The following is a 17,274-nucleotide window of genomic DNA, read 5'->3' as shown; positions in this document are numbered from 1 at the left end:
AATAGGCCTTCTTAATATGAAACTAAGAGTGTAAATTACACGAGGTGACAAAATAAAGCTGAACCTGCTGGGCAGAGGAAACTAGATAATATTCTGATCCAGAGCTGAACTTTGGTGGGAGCTGCTTGAAGTGTTTTTTATTACATTGTATCAGGGTGATGTTTCTCCTAAAGCGAACACCATCTTTTGTACAGACAACTCCATTCATAAACGATACACTTCCTGAGACTTGATTTGATGGTGTAGGATGCAGTTATAAAGGATGGACCATTGAAGATGGTACAAAAAAGCAAAACTTGTTTCAAATTCTTTTACTTTGAATGTAGCTTATACTTAGAAAAGTTAGACTCTAGATTTTCTGTAAAAACTGAGATGTTTGTGGAACTCCATCTGATGCAATAGATTGAATAGTGTTTCTTTAAATAAGAAGCACAAGAAATGCTGATGAGAAAGGTTGAAAGACAAACAATCCCACTTGAAGTGTTGTACCTAAATTTAATTATGTAGTGAGTTTTTTAAAGAGATTTCAAAACAATGTAATGAAACATTATTTTCCACTGCAACAGACTGATGTGCAGCTCTTAACAGCTTTTTGTCTAATGCTGTATTTTTGGCAGGAGCCATTTGTACCACCTTGCTTCAGCCTTTGATATGGTTCATGTTACACACTAAACGTTTTCAGCTTAAATATTAAGGACTCTGCTGTGTTGGATCATGATGTACTGTTTATTTTAGATGTATAGCGAACTGATGCTCCTCTTTGTGAATATGCTTAGAAAGCACTCTGAAATTAAGCAGGTGCCATCTTCTTACAGACTGTTCCTTTAGTTGTTAGAAATACGTACATCTCTAGTGAATGGAAGGAAAAATCAAATTTCTGATAATATTCTAATGACTAAATACCATTTTGATGGCAACGCTGGTAAGATGAAAAATGTAGACAGGCTAGAGAGCATGCCATTTCCTCAGAAGATAGAATAAATATTTACCTGTGTTATAGTAAGTGCAGTTTATCCCTTTGAAGGGAGTGGGAAGTGTATTTTCCTAATAAATGAGGGAAGGAGGAATTCATAAACTGTATCAGGAGTTTTGTTGCTCTGTATGGTAGAATGAAGTGCTTGTAAAGAGTAATGGCTTCTGACCATCTTAATTTTGCACTTGGGCTGTTTTAACATCCTTTCTGACCTTCAGGGTATGGATTAAAAAGTCATATCCGAACGCACACTGGTGAAAAGCCGTATCGGTGCACAGAAGAAAACTGCACCAAGTCATTCAAGACTTCAGGAGACCTACAGAAACACATCCGAACCCACACAGGTAGGATTGCTATTGTTTTTGTTTCTCCAAGTTAATTCACTGAGGTGGATTTCTCTGATTCACAGCGCTTAGAAAAGTGTTTACGTGTCGGTGCTGCCAATGCAGACTGACATCCTTTGCAGTTTGGTTTGCAGCTGTAACAGAACAAGGGGCCTTTCCTCAGTAAGGTAGCTCACCTTTTAGCAGTGTTTTGGTGCCTTAAGATAAATTGAAAGCTGGGTTCATGATGGCTGTTAGTTCCCAGGTTGTTGCCCTTCTCGCAGCAGAAAAATAATAAAACATATCATATCAAACTTAATGAAGGTTCCAAACGCGTGATAATTAAAACTTAAGTCCTTTGTGGAAACAGACGGGAGCTGTGTGTGCTTATACGTACCCTGTGTGAGTTTCAACAGTGCACCCATGGAGGCAAGCAAGTCCTCTCGCGTTGCTGGTGCATGAAAATCTCGGTCACCTGGAAACAGGTCACTTTTCTAGCAACTCCATTAGAAACACAAAGGCAAACCAGTCGGGTGACATTCCTGCAATCGCTGAAGAACAATCAGCGTTGTGGTTTCTGACTGCAGCCCTCCTTGAGGCTGTAATTGGAGGTTCTGCCTCCCGACGGGGATCAAGGGAGCCATGGTAACACAACATCGAGGCGTGTACACTTAGATATGTTCTGCCTTGGCAGAAAAGTGGAAAACGTTCCTGAAACAGCGGCCTTAAGGAGTGAATTACAGTTTCCTCTGCCAAGAAGCTAACTGCTTTGGAGTTTTGTGGTATTAATGTCTGTGTCAGGACTTCGTTTTTCATTTCTGTTTCCAAGTACTTAGAACTGTATCTGTAGTGGTAATCTGCCCTCTCTTGCTCCGGGACTCCTCTCCTTGTTGAACAGTAAGGCGGGGGGAATGTACTTAGCTCTACTGAGTGTGCAGTTCCAACAGGACAGCATGCTGGATGGCTCACACTTCTCCAAAGTCAGTCCCTTTGCTCTCCCCCAAAGGAGCTGTGTGCTCTGCTAGGTCTGAAGGATCAGGGAGATTTGACAGGGGGTGGCTTTATCTGGTCTCGTGGTGAAGGTTTTGGAAGAGCAATCCGTTATTGTGTGTAAATATAGTGCAGAAATGGACTTAGGAATAAAACATTCTGTGCTTGTGATTGCTTTGACTTTGGCTTTTGAAACTTGCATTTCAGTGCTACATCTCTTTAAAAAATTGTCACAGCCAGAGGTAAAGTGCATAAAGTGCATAAAGTGCATAAAGTGCATAAAGTGCTTTCTGTGGTGTATTTTACTAATTTGTCTGTAACTTGGTTATGTACTAGATCTTGAAGTTGTTTTTTTTTTTTTTTCTTCATTTTATTAATTACAAAAGTACAAATGGTATAATGCCCTTGTTTTGGAAACACGTAGCTGTTTGTCTGGAGGGGTTAAACACACGCTATAATATAGGTGAAGTGGAAGTTAGTTCAAGCAACTGAGTCTGCTTTAAATATTGTGAAGTACTGAGTGGTTCAGAATTTATCTCACCAGTTATGTGATTTTCACAGTCTTTGCCAGATATTGCTAGAACGCTCCATGGTCATGTGTCGATGGCATCTCTGAATGAGGCTCTCAATTAGGGAGCTTTGGATTCCAACACTCAGTGTAAGTGTGACTCACAATTTTTGTACTCTTTTGTAACTTTTCTGTGTGTACTTTTTCTTTTTTTCAGGCGAAAGGCCCTTTAAGTGTCCGTTTGAAGGATGTGGCAGATCATTCACAACATCTAATATTAGAAAGGTTCACATCAGGACGCATACAGGTGAAAGACCGTATTACTGCACAGAGCCAGGATGTGGGAGAGCTTTTGCCAGTGCAACTAATTATAAGAATCATGTGAGAATACACACAGGTATGTGAACGATGTTTTATGTTTTGAAATGGATCCTGCTTGGGAGAGTCTCCCTTTTTGAACACTGTTTTGGTGCGTTGTAATTGGATCTAGTCGTGTTTATGTGACTTGACCTGGTGCCTTTGTTTGGGCCTTATCTTTCCTTGTATGAGGATAATTTGTCTCACCTTTGTGAGTCACCCTTTCACTTTGATTGTATTTTCAAGATTCCAAAATGCAGAAGGTAGCGATAGCCGTATCATCTTAGAAGCCTTACATTTTTATAGAAGTGCGGATAAGTTTCTTGGAGAACTTTTATATCAGATTAGCCTTATAGTTTGTCATGTAATTTAGACATCTGTTTCATTGATTTTTTGTTTTTATTGGGAAGTGTTCTTAATATTAAACCATAATTATTTAAATGTATGCTTCCTATAGATTATTCAAAGCTTAAAGACTCAAGCAAAAGAAAATTTGCAGCAGAGCAGCAGTACAACTAATCATTGAGGAGAAGTACAGAGCTTCCAGTAGTAAGGAATGAAATTGTCAGTGCTGTGCAAAACTGATGTTTAGGTTGACACCTTTCCAGAAGCCTAAAGTGCTGTGTCACTCGGTGATGCAGTTTGCGTTTGCCTTCATCCTCAGTATCAGTTTCTAAAGATTCTGCAAATTGCAGCTTTTAGCCTGCATCATCCTGTACTCATCAGGGGGACATTTCATAAGGAATGACAGGGAGAAAAAAGGGCCCGACTCTCACTGGCAGATTAAAAAAATTAAAAAAAAGACCAATGAGAAGCTGCATTGATAAACTTATTGAGCTTCACTGTTGCCTTTGAAATTGAAATGGAGTTGGTAGTGGAAGTGTGTCACTAAATACCCTACAAATTCGTGGACAATTTGTCTGTGCATTCCGGATAACATTCTCTCCTTCTCTTTTCTGTACAGGGGAGAAGCCCTATGTCTGTACAGTTCCTGGTTGTGATAAACGTTTTACAGAGTATTCCAGTTTATACAAACATCATGTTGTACATACTCATTCCAAACCGTATAATTGTAATCACTGTGGAAAGACGTACAAGCAGATTTCTACACTTGCTATGCACAAGCGGACAGCACATAATGACACAGAGCCCATTGAAGAGGAACAAGAGGCTTTTTTTGAGCCACCACCAGGTTAGAGTTTCAGTCTTTGAATCTCTTGTCGTAACAAATGGGCTGAATGATATTATGCTGTTTATAACCAAGGAAATTAAAGTGTAGATAAGAATCTGAAGTTCTTAATAAAAGTTATTGAACTTCTTTGTGGGACTTTTTTAGTGTGCTGGTCAACTTGTAAACAGAAACCGAGAGAGTAATTGACCAGATCATAAACTGATTTTATAGCAGGCTGGAGATAAGAGAGAGTTGAGAAATCTGAGCTACAGTCTCAGCAAACCTGCTATAAACAATTCTGCTATAAACGTGAATGTGTGAAGGGACCTGCAAGAGTCTGAAGTGTTTGTCTGCAACCTACTGGATTTTTCTGAGGCACCGTAGTTGCTGGAGGTCTTTTGTCAGCAATAAAGGCACTGCCTTGTGAAAAGAAAGAATCTGTCTGTGCAGCGCTTCGATACTGTGGTGGTTTTGTGACAGCTAATGGTAGTATCTGTGAACTTATGTCCTAGAGGCAAAGATGAAAATAAGCTAAGAACGTTTGTCATGTTATCAGTAGTATCTTGTGACTATAAACACGAGGCTAAAAGAAATACTGTGAGAGAACAGTTATTACTTTGCAAACTGTGATTTGTCTGAAGATAGAAAATGCTGATGCAAAGGGTTCTGTTTTACTGCGTGTATTTGGGAAACAGCACTGAACGCCTCAAGCAAATTTGCTATAGTCTCATGTCGTCTTCTGAGGGAGTTACAGGATTCTTCTACTGAAGTTAAACATTTATTCAGATAATTAACTGAAATCTTCACACAAAGGCATCGCTGTATTCCTCTGTCTGCTCGTTAATGAATAACTCTTTGAAAAACTGCCATTTGTGTTCTCATGAAGGCTCCTGTATGGAAAAGTTAGCATTTAAAGATTGAACTACAAATGGTTTGTTGCCTTTTAATGTTTGAGTATAAACTGGTAATATGCCTTTGTTATGTATAGTATTTGTATGTCTTTTTCTCATCTTTCAACTATCCTTTTTCGACTGAAGTGTTTTAAAACCATCAAACCAGGTTGGCATTTGTTCCTTGTTGGTTATCTTTCCTGCCCGTACTTAGAGTACCCAAACTAAACTACTCTTTTGCCTTCTTTGTATCAAATAGGTCAAGGGGAAGATGTTCTGAAAGGCTCACAAATAGCCTATGTGACAGGTGTAGAGGGAGAGGACGTAATTTCTGCACAGGTTGCTACAGTTACTCAGTCAGGATTAGGTCAACAAGTAGCACTAATTTCCCAGGATGGAACCCAACATGTAAGTAAATATTTTGCAGAAAAGGTGACAAAAATATGTTGAGAGTTTAAGCTTGTGCATCTTTGATAAATGTGTGCTTTGAGTTCTCATGGAAAGAAACTTCTTTGAAGATGATGCTATCTGTATGCTTAGGATTGGATCTCCTCTGGAGCACCTAAATTCAACCATATATTCTCTTATATGAAACAATGTTACTACAATCTTAGACTTTTTGGTCTATCCTGTTACTTTTATCACTGGAAGTCCATTATGCTCACACTGTCGGCTCAGGCTGTATAACAACTGTTACATATGCAACATAGCTACTGAGGTTTCACAGAGTTTCCTGGTTATTCTCTTAATACCTGATAATAGTAGAATAATATCACTGATATCACTGTTGCGTTGTTTGCAGATGCTTTTTAGAAAAAATAATCTACATCGACCCAGTGCATGTTTTACAAACTGGTAGTATTCAATTCTTACCATTTCTAACATAAACATGAGAAGATGAGGAAATAGAATGATACTACCTACACCTGAGAGTTCCTTTGGATAGCTTTGTTTGAGGAATGGGTAAGAAACCCACTGAGTGTGGATTTCAGCACAATTCTTTAGTTTAATTCTGGTAATACATTGAATGAATGCAGGGAAAAAAAATATATTTCAACTGAGAAGGTAGCTACTGTGCTAGTAGTAGTGTAGTAGGATATGAAAAACATCTTCTGTATTAGAATTGAAGATGAAATAGTAAAGGGGGCTGTCACATTGCCAGCCCTGAACACTGCAGCAGTGCTAAGAAACCAACATTTTAACTCCTGGAAATGAAGGCCTTTGAAAGCCATAACATGGAGTTCTTCTCACATCTATTAATCCTTCAGTTTGATTTCAGTTCTGGAATGTTTATTGCCTTCTGAATCATGCATCTTATCAAATCACTGACTGATGCCCTAATACATTTATATTGGAGACATCAGTAATTTATATCAATTTTTAAGTGATTTTTTTTAATTGGTGGTTTTAATTCTAAGTCCTTACCAAACCTCTTTAGCGTCTCCATTAAGATAAAAGCACGTGATGCAACTGCTTTGAGTCTCACTGTCCTCTTGTGTAAGACCCGTGCATAGATAACCTCACATGGAGTCCTCTGGGGTATGATCTGACTGACATGGAGTTCTAGGCTCTGATTGAAAGCACACAACCTCCTTCTCAGCCATAATTGTATTTCTGTAAAGAGATACATGTGTCTGGAAGACCACGGGGTGTTAGATCTCCATCAGTAAGATGTTTGCAATGAGGGCTCTTCATCCAAGAGTGGGAATTGGCCAGAGAGTGACAGTGATTCTCAGGAAATGCATGAGTACATCAAGAAGTGGAATAATAGCTGCTAGAACTTGTGGACAGTATGTTACTGTATATGGGATTTAGGGTATTTTCTTTCAGTGCTATTATAAGTTGCCTTTTCATTCTGAATTGTCAGGCAGTTTGTTTCACATGAGGAAGGTGAGCTTGCACCTTCTGCTGCTGAACCAACTAGTGGGAATGTGTTTGATGAATGTCGCTACAGTGCAAAAGCAAACTCTGTTTTGTTTTGTTTTTTCAAATCTCAGTTAAGAACAGTTACCTGCAAACAGCATTATGTTGCTGAAAGCTCAGACTCAGGTATGACTTGAGCAGCAATTAAACCTTCTTTACTTCAGAAATTATGTTATGTTTCAGGTCAACATATCTCAGGCAGATATGCAGGCCATTGGAAATACAATCACTATGGTAACACAAGATGGCACCACTATCACAGTCCCTGCCCACGACGCTGTCATCTCTTCTGCAGGAACACATTCTGTAGCAATGGTTACTGCAGAAGGCACCGAAGGACAGCAGGTAAAAAATTATCCTGTGTACGTAAGTAATGTTCCTTTTGGGATGGTATAGCATAGGCACAAAAGTCATCACAGTAATCAACACCAGGCTGTATCATTCCTATCAGACTACAGTGTATTCTATTCCATTAGCATACAGCAACAGGCTGCTTTAAAAACAATAATTGGGCCCCAAGAAAAAGAAAAATGAGGTACCAATTTGTTAATTCATGTAGGTATGCATAAAACAAGACATAGAAATGCTAAGCGTTTCCCCCAGAATTGCACAGTAAACAAGTGGTAAAGCTAAACATAGAACCCAGTATGAATTTATTGCTTAATGTTATGGGATTGTCATCTGTTTTGCAGAGAGAAAACATTTTTAAGTATACATTTGCAGTTTTGCTATTAATATACAGTAGTTAACTTTTTTAGTACAAATACAGTGATACAGCTTTTTATATTTAAGTGAAAATGCTGATCTAAAAATGTGCCATGTGAGAATGAATATATTGACTTCTCTGTATGAGTGTATGCATCCCCTGCATGTGTAGATAATCATAGGCTCACAGATACAGTTACTGAACTTCTGTGCTGTTCTGAAGATTATGTTTGAGATTATGTATGAGGGCTAAGAGATGACACTGAGAAACACAGAGATGTAACCTTTCTTAAAAATGATCTGCTCTGCAGGTTAAAATTGAGCTCAGATTAGCCATAGCTTTGAATGTATCTTTATGTTACAGTTCTGTAACAGTTGTATGAGGTGAATAGCAGTAATCTGGAACCATCCCGCTGATTCTCATTCTTTGCTCCTGAAGGTTGCCATTGTGGCTCAAGACTTAGCAGCGTTTCATAGCACCTCATCAGAAATAGGACATCAACAACACGGGCACCATTTAGTGACCACAGAAGCTAGACCTGTTACATTGTTGGCTACATCCAACGGAACACAAATTGCAGTACAGGTAAAATGTTGAAGAGTTTTTTGCTTCTAGAGCTAGGAGCTTCTAGTAGTATAACTACATCAGTGTAATAAGCTTGGATCCCCTGAAAAAAAACAATCAGTAACCATATAATTTTGTATTTTAAATAGTATATAGTATTAGGAAGAAGAATAATAAGCACCTGGTTTTCCAAATCTACTTGTAGAACTTAGAAAAAAAAAGTTGTCTGGGGAGGGCTGAAGTTCAGGGCAGCTGAATCTTTTACCAGAGAACGATGTTCGTACTGCTGGGGAGTCAATAGGTCTTTAGTGGAAGAGTGTGTTCATTCATCCTTCAGCTTTACATGTTGAGGTGATCAGGAATGCCACATTATGAAAGCTGGATGGCTATGAACACGCAGACTATACAGATAAAATAATAATTTCCTCTCTAAACTGCTGTAGAACTGAACAGTGTTAACAGGACTGTTTCTTTATGTTATCGGAATTCCTCAGTAGGTGTACACTGTGTATATTATATGCTGTTGTTCCATAGAGCTTATTTTCCCAGAAGAATTAAGGAAACTGAAAGCGTTTGTTTGGTTTACCAGATCTAAAATGTAATTCAGTGGCTACTGTGAATTTCAGAAGCCTTATTTTAGCTTTGTTCTGTCTGTCAAGTGAAATTATTATCTGTCTCAATCACCTAAGTTATTATATGTAATGAAATGCATTTGCCATGCAGCAATTCTCTGAAGAAACTGAGTTTGCTAAATACATAGAATCTCAGTTAAATCTGCTGTCAGAGGATCTCCTGGTTTTCCTGCTGCTTAGATAGCTGTTACTGTAGATGACCCAGGGGAGGTGTGACAGTACTGATCACACTTACTTGTGCTCACTGCCGATCGGTATCTTTGCCTTTGGTGTCACTTTACAAAACTGTAAAGAAAAATTGATCTGTGTCGAATTTTAGATTTATTTCTGTTTAAATGCATTCGTTTCAGCTTGGAGAACAACAGTCTCTGGAAGAAGCCATTAGGATAGCCTCCAGAATACAACAGGGTGAAACACCGGGCATTGATGATTAACTTCTAAAACTGCTACCAGAACAATAGATTGAAAGGTATTTTATTTTCAAACTACAAAGGTCCATGGCAGCAGCAATCCACAAAAACTTTGAAGTTCCCTGCTCATTGGTACTGTGTACACATTTTATGCAAGAGCAAAGAACGTTTTGTAAGTGTTGTGTACATAACCCTGGGAATGGACTGACATCATCTACTTCCAACTGTTGTATATTCAGGAATATGGAATTAGGATTATATAGTAAATTTCCTTGTTATCCTTTCATCAGATTTCAGACTGGTCTACAAGCAAGTTAAAAACAAAACGGAAGTATTGGAGTTAATTTTTAGTGTCATGTACAAATAATGAAGGCATTACTGAAGATTTGAAGTGTTGTAAAGACTATGACAAAATCATAATTTCAAGAACCCTTTCAAGTTATAAAGAAGACAGAGTCTTTTCAGTTGTTTTCCATAAATGGAAAAGTCGTGGATTTTGAGCCTACTGTAAACCTTCATATTTTGATTTGTTTCATACAGATTTGAATACTCTTTAGATGCCCCCTCCCCGCCCGTCTCATTCATTGTAAATACAGATTGTTAATGCTGGGAGTGCTAATTGTATTATCTTTAAATTGGATTATGTACAAAGGAGAAACTTTGGTTGTTCAATATTAAAAGAAGTAAATCTAATGATTTTGTTTCTTTACATACTTTACTTAAGATGTTACTCTGAAATTATTATGCAATAAAAGATAACAAGATTGTATTATCTAGATAGGATGACATTGTTCTGTGACATACTGTTTTACTTTTAGTGGCACAAGTTAAATTATTTATTTACAGCCTTGTATAATTTTTTTCCCCAAAGTTTATTTATCATAAGTTTAAATTTTTTACTTACTCGTTTTGACCATGGTCCACTGAAGTATATGAAGTAATCAGTGCTGGTTGTTATTTTCAGCATTCTGAAGCACTACAGAAATTATTAGAAAGCATAATTAGTCAACTGATTTTGACTTGAAAGTAACCTGGGAGCTCTCAAGAGGAATATGTTCAAATGGTGCATTTGGGGCATAAGTACATGTACTAATAGTCTGTTTTCAACAGTTCTGAGTGCCTGCAGCTACTATTGGTTACCTACGATGTGCTGATAATCAATGATTTTGAAAATCAGGACACAAGTTACTAGGGAAAAAAAGGATTAATGAAAGATGATGTAAGTACAGTGCTCCTCTCCACCTATCATTCTATAAAGGAAAAAATTCACTGTATATAAATCTAACACGTACTGTAAGATATAACTTAAAACTTTTTATACAGAAAATTGTCTTTACTTGTCTTGTTATTAAGCTTGTTGAGCAAGTTAAACTTTCTTGGCTTCCTGTAAGACTTACTTTGGATGAGTGTCGAGAGCACTTCTGAAACCGAAGCCCCACCTTTATCTTTCTCAAGGGAATGATTAAACATCTTGGGGATGAAACGTTGATCAAGTGATCATTTTGTATGTCTTGTGAGGGGCTCATTTTGCATTAAAAAAATGTAAGTTAGTAATGATGTACTTGGAGGTATTTGACATCAAAAAGGCCATGCTGAATTTAATGTGATCGACTATATCAATACGGGTTGCGGCTTTTTATGCTTTTCATACAGGTGGCCAACTGCAATGCAATGAGAGAACACAGTACTATGGGATAAAGGTGGTCAAAACAGACTAATCTCCAGAGCTGTTACAAAGCACAACTTTGAAAAAACTGAGGTTGTCTGCAACCTTCCTGTAGGGTTGAGGCTGTTTACTTACTTAGATGCCAGATTTCCTGAAATTTTAAGTAATTTTGATGTCCCTTGGAGATAAACTGTACTATGCAAAGAGGTTAATTACGTGTCAATTAGATCAGTTTCTTAGCTTTTATGACCTTTTAGAAATTAAAGATGTATCACTTGACATGAGCGTTCAAGTTTTTTCTTCTTAAATTTCATTGCTAATAGTTTATGGAAGCAGTGGCTGGAAGTGACTTAGCACAGAAATAACAGCAGTACCTCTTGTTTCCCAGGACACTTTCTGACCACTGTACAAATGTGAGTATTACATCTTCCTTCATACTAGTTAGTTTCCTGCTAGGTATGGAAAACTGGCTCGATAAGGAAAAGCTGCAAGATCTTTAAGTGATTTTTCTTGTATCTTACCAGTTGTTCTTGCAAAACTGCAGTCAAAGGTTGTGCTTCCCCCATAGCTACCCCTATAAAGGAAAACATACTTAAATACTGAATAAACAAGCCAGACTGACTTAGACTGCTTAGTCTTGAGAGAGAAGTGGAGATGATTGTGTGCATTTTCACTGTGAGGCCTTGTTTGTATAACAGACTTGTTTTCAGAGTGGAGAGTCATCTGTGATTTTCTGCCTGCTTTGGGATGGAAGGGAAACGTCTTGTGAGCAGAAACTGCCATTGGAAGGTTCCGTAGTGGAGATTACATGAGTTAAAACTGGGTGAAGTAGGGATCTTGGTGAAAAGGATTTCAGGAGGAGGAAGCAAAGAATATGCCCCAAAGAACTGCGTGTTAGGCAGTAGAAATCTCTTATATTTCACCACAGATTTTACTCCTCTTTTCGAATATTCTGTTTCAAAGGGAGTGGCACGCTAGGAGAAGGAATTGTAAAAGAGGGATCCTATGAAGTAGAGCAGCCTTTCCTCGTAGAAATTGGCTCCCACATTTCCAGCATTCCCAGTCACAATTTTCTTTTAGACTTGAATTCCAGCCCTAAGTCAACTCCTTCCTTAAAGGAAAAATAAAAAACCCCAACAAGACAAACAAGCCACCTCTAGACTTGGCAGTCTGCACTGGGGGATTTGCTTTTCTTTGCAGTAGTTCAGTGCCTCTCCAGATAGCAAAAACAGAGAGGCAATTATTAGAGGTGCTCCAGGCTGATGACCTTTTGTGCCAGAGGCACTATGCATAACAATGGGACAGTTTTTACCCTAAAGAGCTTAATGCCAAAGCACACATGAATAGGCTGAAGCTGCAAGACTGTGTTTTTAGAAGAGTAAATCCTGAAGTCTGACAACAAAGTTGTAAAAAGACATAATCCCTGATAGTTTAAGTAATCTCAGCGACCAGTCAGCTGACTGATACCAGAGATATTCAGGCACAGTATGGGAGGAAAAACAGGGCATGTGATGTCTGCCTAGCATAGAACAGAAGGAGAAAGCCAGTAGTCCAGATAAATGAAATGTAGGAGCATGGAGGGCAGCTCTTCCTAAACTTTACTCCAGTTCCTGACCTTCACTGAATTGTGGGGAACAATCTGTTCGACGGGATGTTCTGGCTTCTCTAACAGTCATGCTGTACTAGAGTACTGAAAAAGCCCTGTGTGCTGCATACATCTAAGGAGGCAGAGCCGAGAGGCTCTTTAATCAGTTTTAACCACTAGGAAAAGATGGCACAGAGTAAGGGTGTGAAGGAGACCTGTTTGAATCCAGCCATTTAACAGCGACATCTGGTAAACTCAGGCTGCATACTTTAGGGTGACTATAACTCCAGCTTAACCAGAATGCAGAAGTGCCCTGTAATGAGCCCATCCCAGTCACTTAGTTTGTCTTTGAAGGGTAATTCTAAGAAGTGCAGTACAGATTTCAGTAGAGTTTTCATGTATAGCACAAGGGAAAGTAAGAGCAGGGCGGGCAGGAAAATGATTTCTGAAGGAGCTTTGTCTACACGGATGCAAATGCATGAATTCAGACTCCAGCTCATTGTTGATAATAATGTACTCCTATTTTTGCAAATCAGTGTGTATTTGAGTACTGGATCTCCCAAAAGTATTTTTTGCTCCATTGGATAAAGGCCTTCAGATGTTTGAACCTGTATGACGGGAGACCAAAAGCCAGTGGTTGGTTCCTATGCCTTAAATAGTAAACTATACTCATAAGTCATAGAAATCAGCATTTTTTGGTGTCATGTTGTGTAATTAAAATGTAGCTTAGGTGCTTTCAGCAGTTTTGATGATCCTTTGATGTTCCTTTGATGTTATTTTGCCAGCAAAGTTCACTTGGCCAAAGGAATATCTGTCAGTGCAATTAGACTATCACCTTTAATAGTAATTGGCTGGCACCTGACCCACTGTTAATGTGATAGCATACTTTTGCAACTGAAGAGCTATATTCAAAGCAGGCTTAATTATCCCAATAAACACAGAAGCTTATTTCAACAAGGAAGCGTTTTGTCCTACGTAGTCTGTGTGTTTTTCTCTAATTGAAACGTGACCCTCTTAAATCCCATCCAGCTCAGGTTCTGAAGACCTAAGAGACTCTGTCTAGATTCGTTTTGTTCTGTTTAAATTATTTAAAGCATTTTACTCAAAAGAATGACAAAACGTTGATAGTTTTGGAGCACAAATGATTGCGTGGAGAAAAAAAAAGTGTCTTGCATGCTTACATGTAAGTGCCTTACACGAAGGAAGCATTTACCCTCACCATGTTGGCTGACTGCTGTGTTTTACATACTTATCCAGGGAGTTTCTGATTCACCATCATGTTGATGCTGTAGTATTTGGATAAGGAGCTTCTGAGAAGGTATCTTAGTGAGGCAAGACAATTCCTGATACCTGGCAGGTCTGCTGACATAATAGAAACTATCACAGTGCTGTAGGAAGCTCCTAGAGAAAGCTACATCTCCCATGGGCTGGTAGCCATGATGTAGAGTTCAATCAGAACTGAATGCAAGTTATGATGGCTCTGAAAAATAGCCAAATGCAGGAATGATTTGTGGGGCAGACAAAATGAGCTGCTTTTTGCTTTGTCAACAAAGATTGCAAGATTTCTTACATGAAATGATGCACATGAGAGATCATTAAAATAAGTTGCAGTAAATTTGAGAAAAGGCAGATTACTTCTATGATTTTGTATGTTTCCTGGAGGGGAAAAAGACAAAGGTTAGGGATGCTGGTAAAGTAGTAGTGACTGTTTTGTTTATGTGCATGGGACCTTTTGAGGCTTTTAATCCTCTGTTAACTTCACTTATGCACAGGAAAGGGGCATTCTCATTGTACCTGTTGTTTTCAGTCACGGCAATCATTCTCTCTTCAAACTACAGGAGTGTAGTGTGAGAGCACCGTGCAGATTTCAAGGTAATTTCTGATCTGAACACATCTCACAGGATCAGATTCTTCTGTTGTTTTCTTTGTAACCAGAGGCAGAAATGTATGCAGAAGGGGTGCCAGTAAGGCCTGATAAAAAGAGTGTGTGCTTTCATTGTTATAGACAGACATTGAGGAATTACGCCTGACTGCTTGGCAAAATCTGTTTGGTTTTTTATTTTTTAAATATAACTTATTGCTGAGTATTTTCAGATCTTCCTTTGAATTCCTGTAGTTTGGGCCCAGAATTTCTTTGATAGAAGGCTGTCAAATTCCCCTTTCTGTTGTCCAACTCCATCTCTTGCTCTTGTGTTCACTCAATAAGTGCAGATAACATCACTGAGAAATGCTCTATCTACATGCCGAATGTGGGCTAAAAAGAGCAAAGGGACTGGCAGCATCAACTACAAGCTGCTGTAGAGTTTCTGATTTTCGTAGAATCAACCTGACCTTCCTTTTCTTTGGCTTTCTCACTTTGTTTATCCTTCTCATAAAATGAACCAGCTTCAATACTCTGCTGGCTGCTCTGCAATGGGTTTCATCCGGTTTTTGGCAGAACTCTTCCAATTTGATCACTGTGGTTTTGGGGAACTGCAGATGAACTTGTAAGTGCAGGAAATCTTGACAAGTAGGCACTGTACTCCCTTCCGTGGCAGTTTCCTCTTACAGCTAGACAAATTGGCCATTGTTTCACTTCTTTCCCATTCATCATTGTTTGGGTTGGAGGGAGAGAACTGTTTCCCTTTGAGCTTGAAAACTCCTAGTTAAAAGCTGTTGGTTACCATTGAGAGTGTGCCACCCCAGATAAGCATTTCTGGTAGCAGAAATCTTGAGTGCACTGGACTGATACACTCTTTAGTTTAAAAGCAAGTCGTTTTTTAAAAATTGCAAGTATATTCTGAAAACAAATGGAATTAGTAGGCATTGCACTATTGCTAGGTAAGTGCTGCCCAGACATCAGGGTACATATCTATTCATGGGATCAGGTTTTTATTTAGCACGATCTACAGAAGCTCCAAGGTACAATTTAATGAGCTTCAGAGAGCTAGGGCTGAATTTGGCTCCAAAGAGTATAGTGCAGGAGAAGACCACTCGGCTCTTCCCTGCTCACTTCTCCCTGTGACAGTCTCCTCTGCTAATGTACTCTCTAAGGAAATAGGCTCTGTAGTGCTTATTTAGGCTGTTGATAGGCCTGGTAATGTTAGTCCTTGTTCATGGTGGGCAGGGTAGTCAAGTTACCATACTCATGCTTGGGAAGAATCAACTTTTCTATAGTACAACTATTGATAGTCCCAGCAAAATACAGCAAAAACAACAGCTTATGTGGATTCAGGATGGCACGTATGTAGAAGCTATGAATGTGCGGTCCTTTTACAGCAGCTACATATTTTGTTATAGCTGCATATTTATACAGTACTTCCTTTTCTTATTTGCTGTCAGTTTGGAAATAAACTTTCTTTTTAAACAGTTGGGTTCATTTTGTTCATTTCTTTCACCATTCCTTTCTTCCTCTTGCATTTTTCTCTTTGTGTTCTTTAGAACTATTTCCTCTTTTGCACAAATTCATCCTTGTTCCACTTGATGTTGTCCCATTTAAGCCCTCAAGTGATGAACAGCTAAGTGGTTACTCTGTACAAGGATGCTTCTACAGTTCCATTTGCCACTTACCCTCATTAAATAGCTGTATCTGTAGACTCAGAAAGCAGTGCAGCAACAGTTACATTTAGGTGGAGTTTGGAAAGGAAGCTGAAGTGTTTACTTTCTTCCCTTAACCCCCTTCCCCTCTTTTTTTTGGGGGGGGGGGGTGAGGGAAGGGGCAATTTTTGGGTTCTTTATAAGAAACTGCTTTTCATCTCCTGTGTGCCATTGATCAAGATGAAAGCTGTATTTTTTAAAGACCTTTTTATGTTCCATCTCTCTTGAAACTCAAATACTTCAGTTGGTATCTGCTGCACAGTGCATTCACGTTTTGAATTACTGTAGTTCTGAGTTATTGCAGGGCAAGTGTTTGTACAGCACTTGGCTTGCTGTAGCCATCTCTGTGTGAACGATGCCCAGTTCTTTCATAGGTTACATTGTCTGCCCTCAGCTTTCAGGCGATCAGAAGTGCGAGGAGTGTATGGGGTATTGACATGAAGTGGAAACATCCCTCTGCACTTTGTCAGAAGAACTGACGGCCTCTGTTCTTGGACATGATGGTGGAGCTCTGAGCAACACCACCTCATTGTGCATAAGCTGGGAGCGTGGGGAGGTACTGAGTCATGGCAATGGCCAGCACGTTCAGCCAAATTAATTTAACGCACTCTTGCCGTTTGTGCAGTACCAGCCGCCCGTCCGATCCCGGCAGCCGCTGCCAGCGGCACAGCGCTGTGACCTGTGGGCCCTTTAAAGGCTCTTGTGGGAGTTGCCAGTGACTGCATGGGGCGATGCGTGCGCGTTTCCTCTTCCCGAGAGCAAATAAACGGCACGGAGCGTGGAGCGCCGTTTTTCTGTTTTAGTTAAGGAAGAGCGCCCGGAACTCGCTTCAGCGCGGCGTGAAACTGAGCCTTCGGAGAGCCCTTACGCTAAGGAGCCAAGAGCTCGCCGCGACGCGGCTCCTTCCGCAGCCCGAGGCGGCACGGCAGACTCGAGCTCCCCGCCCGCTCTCCGGGCGGTTCCGGCCGCGCCCGGCCCCGAAGCGCCGCAGCCGGATGAG

At 39.5% G+C, this 17,274-nt stretch overlaps 1 protein-coding gene across 3 annotated transcripts in view; it reads left to right on the top strand.

Moving 5' to 3' along the window:
• Positions 1 to 11,493, top strand: part of ZNF143 (zinc finger protein 143) — a 32,414-nt gene extending 20,921 nt beyond the window's left edge. For all 3 annotated transcript variants that reach the window (XM_072338814.1, XM_072338815.1, XM_072338813.1), the window contains 7 exons: positions 1,192 to 1,317; positions 3,012 to 3,191; positions 4,116 to 4,343; positions 5,472 to 5,620; positions 7,319 to 7,480; positions 8,280 to 8,426; positions 9,388 to 11,493. In XM_072338814.1, coding sequence (XP_072194915.1) covers positions 1,192 to 1,317; positions 3,012 to 3,191; positions 4,116 to 4,343; positions 5,472 to 5,620; positions 7,319 to 7,480; positions 8,280 to 8,426; positions 9,388 to 9,471 — 1,076 coding nt within the window. In that variant the 3' untranslated portion in view covers positions 9,472 to 11,493. The remainder of the gene's footprint in view (positions 1 to 1,191; positions 1,318 to 3,011; positions 3,192 to 4,115; positions 4,344 to 5,471; positions 5,621 to 7,318; positions 7,481 to 8,279; positions 8,427 to 9,387) is intronic.
• The last annotated feature ends 5,781 nt before the right edge of the window (positions 11,494 to 17,274 follow it).

This window comes from Excalfactoria chinensis, chromosome 5 (assembly GCF_039878825.1).
Source record: "Excalfactoria chinensis isolate bCotChi1 chromosome 5, bCotChi1.hap2, whole genome shotgun sequence".
NCBI classification, from domain to species: domain Eukaryota; kingdom Metazoa; phylum Chordata; class Aves; order Galliformes; family Phasianidae; genus Excalfactoria; species Excalfactoria chinensis.
Note: the sequence above shows the minus strand (reverse complement) of the source record. Positions and strands in the feature narration are given on the sequence as shown.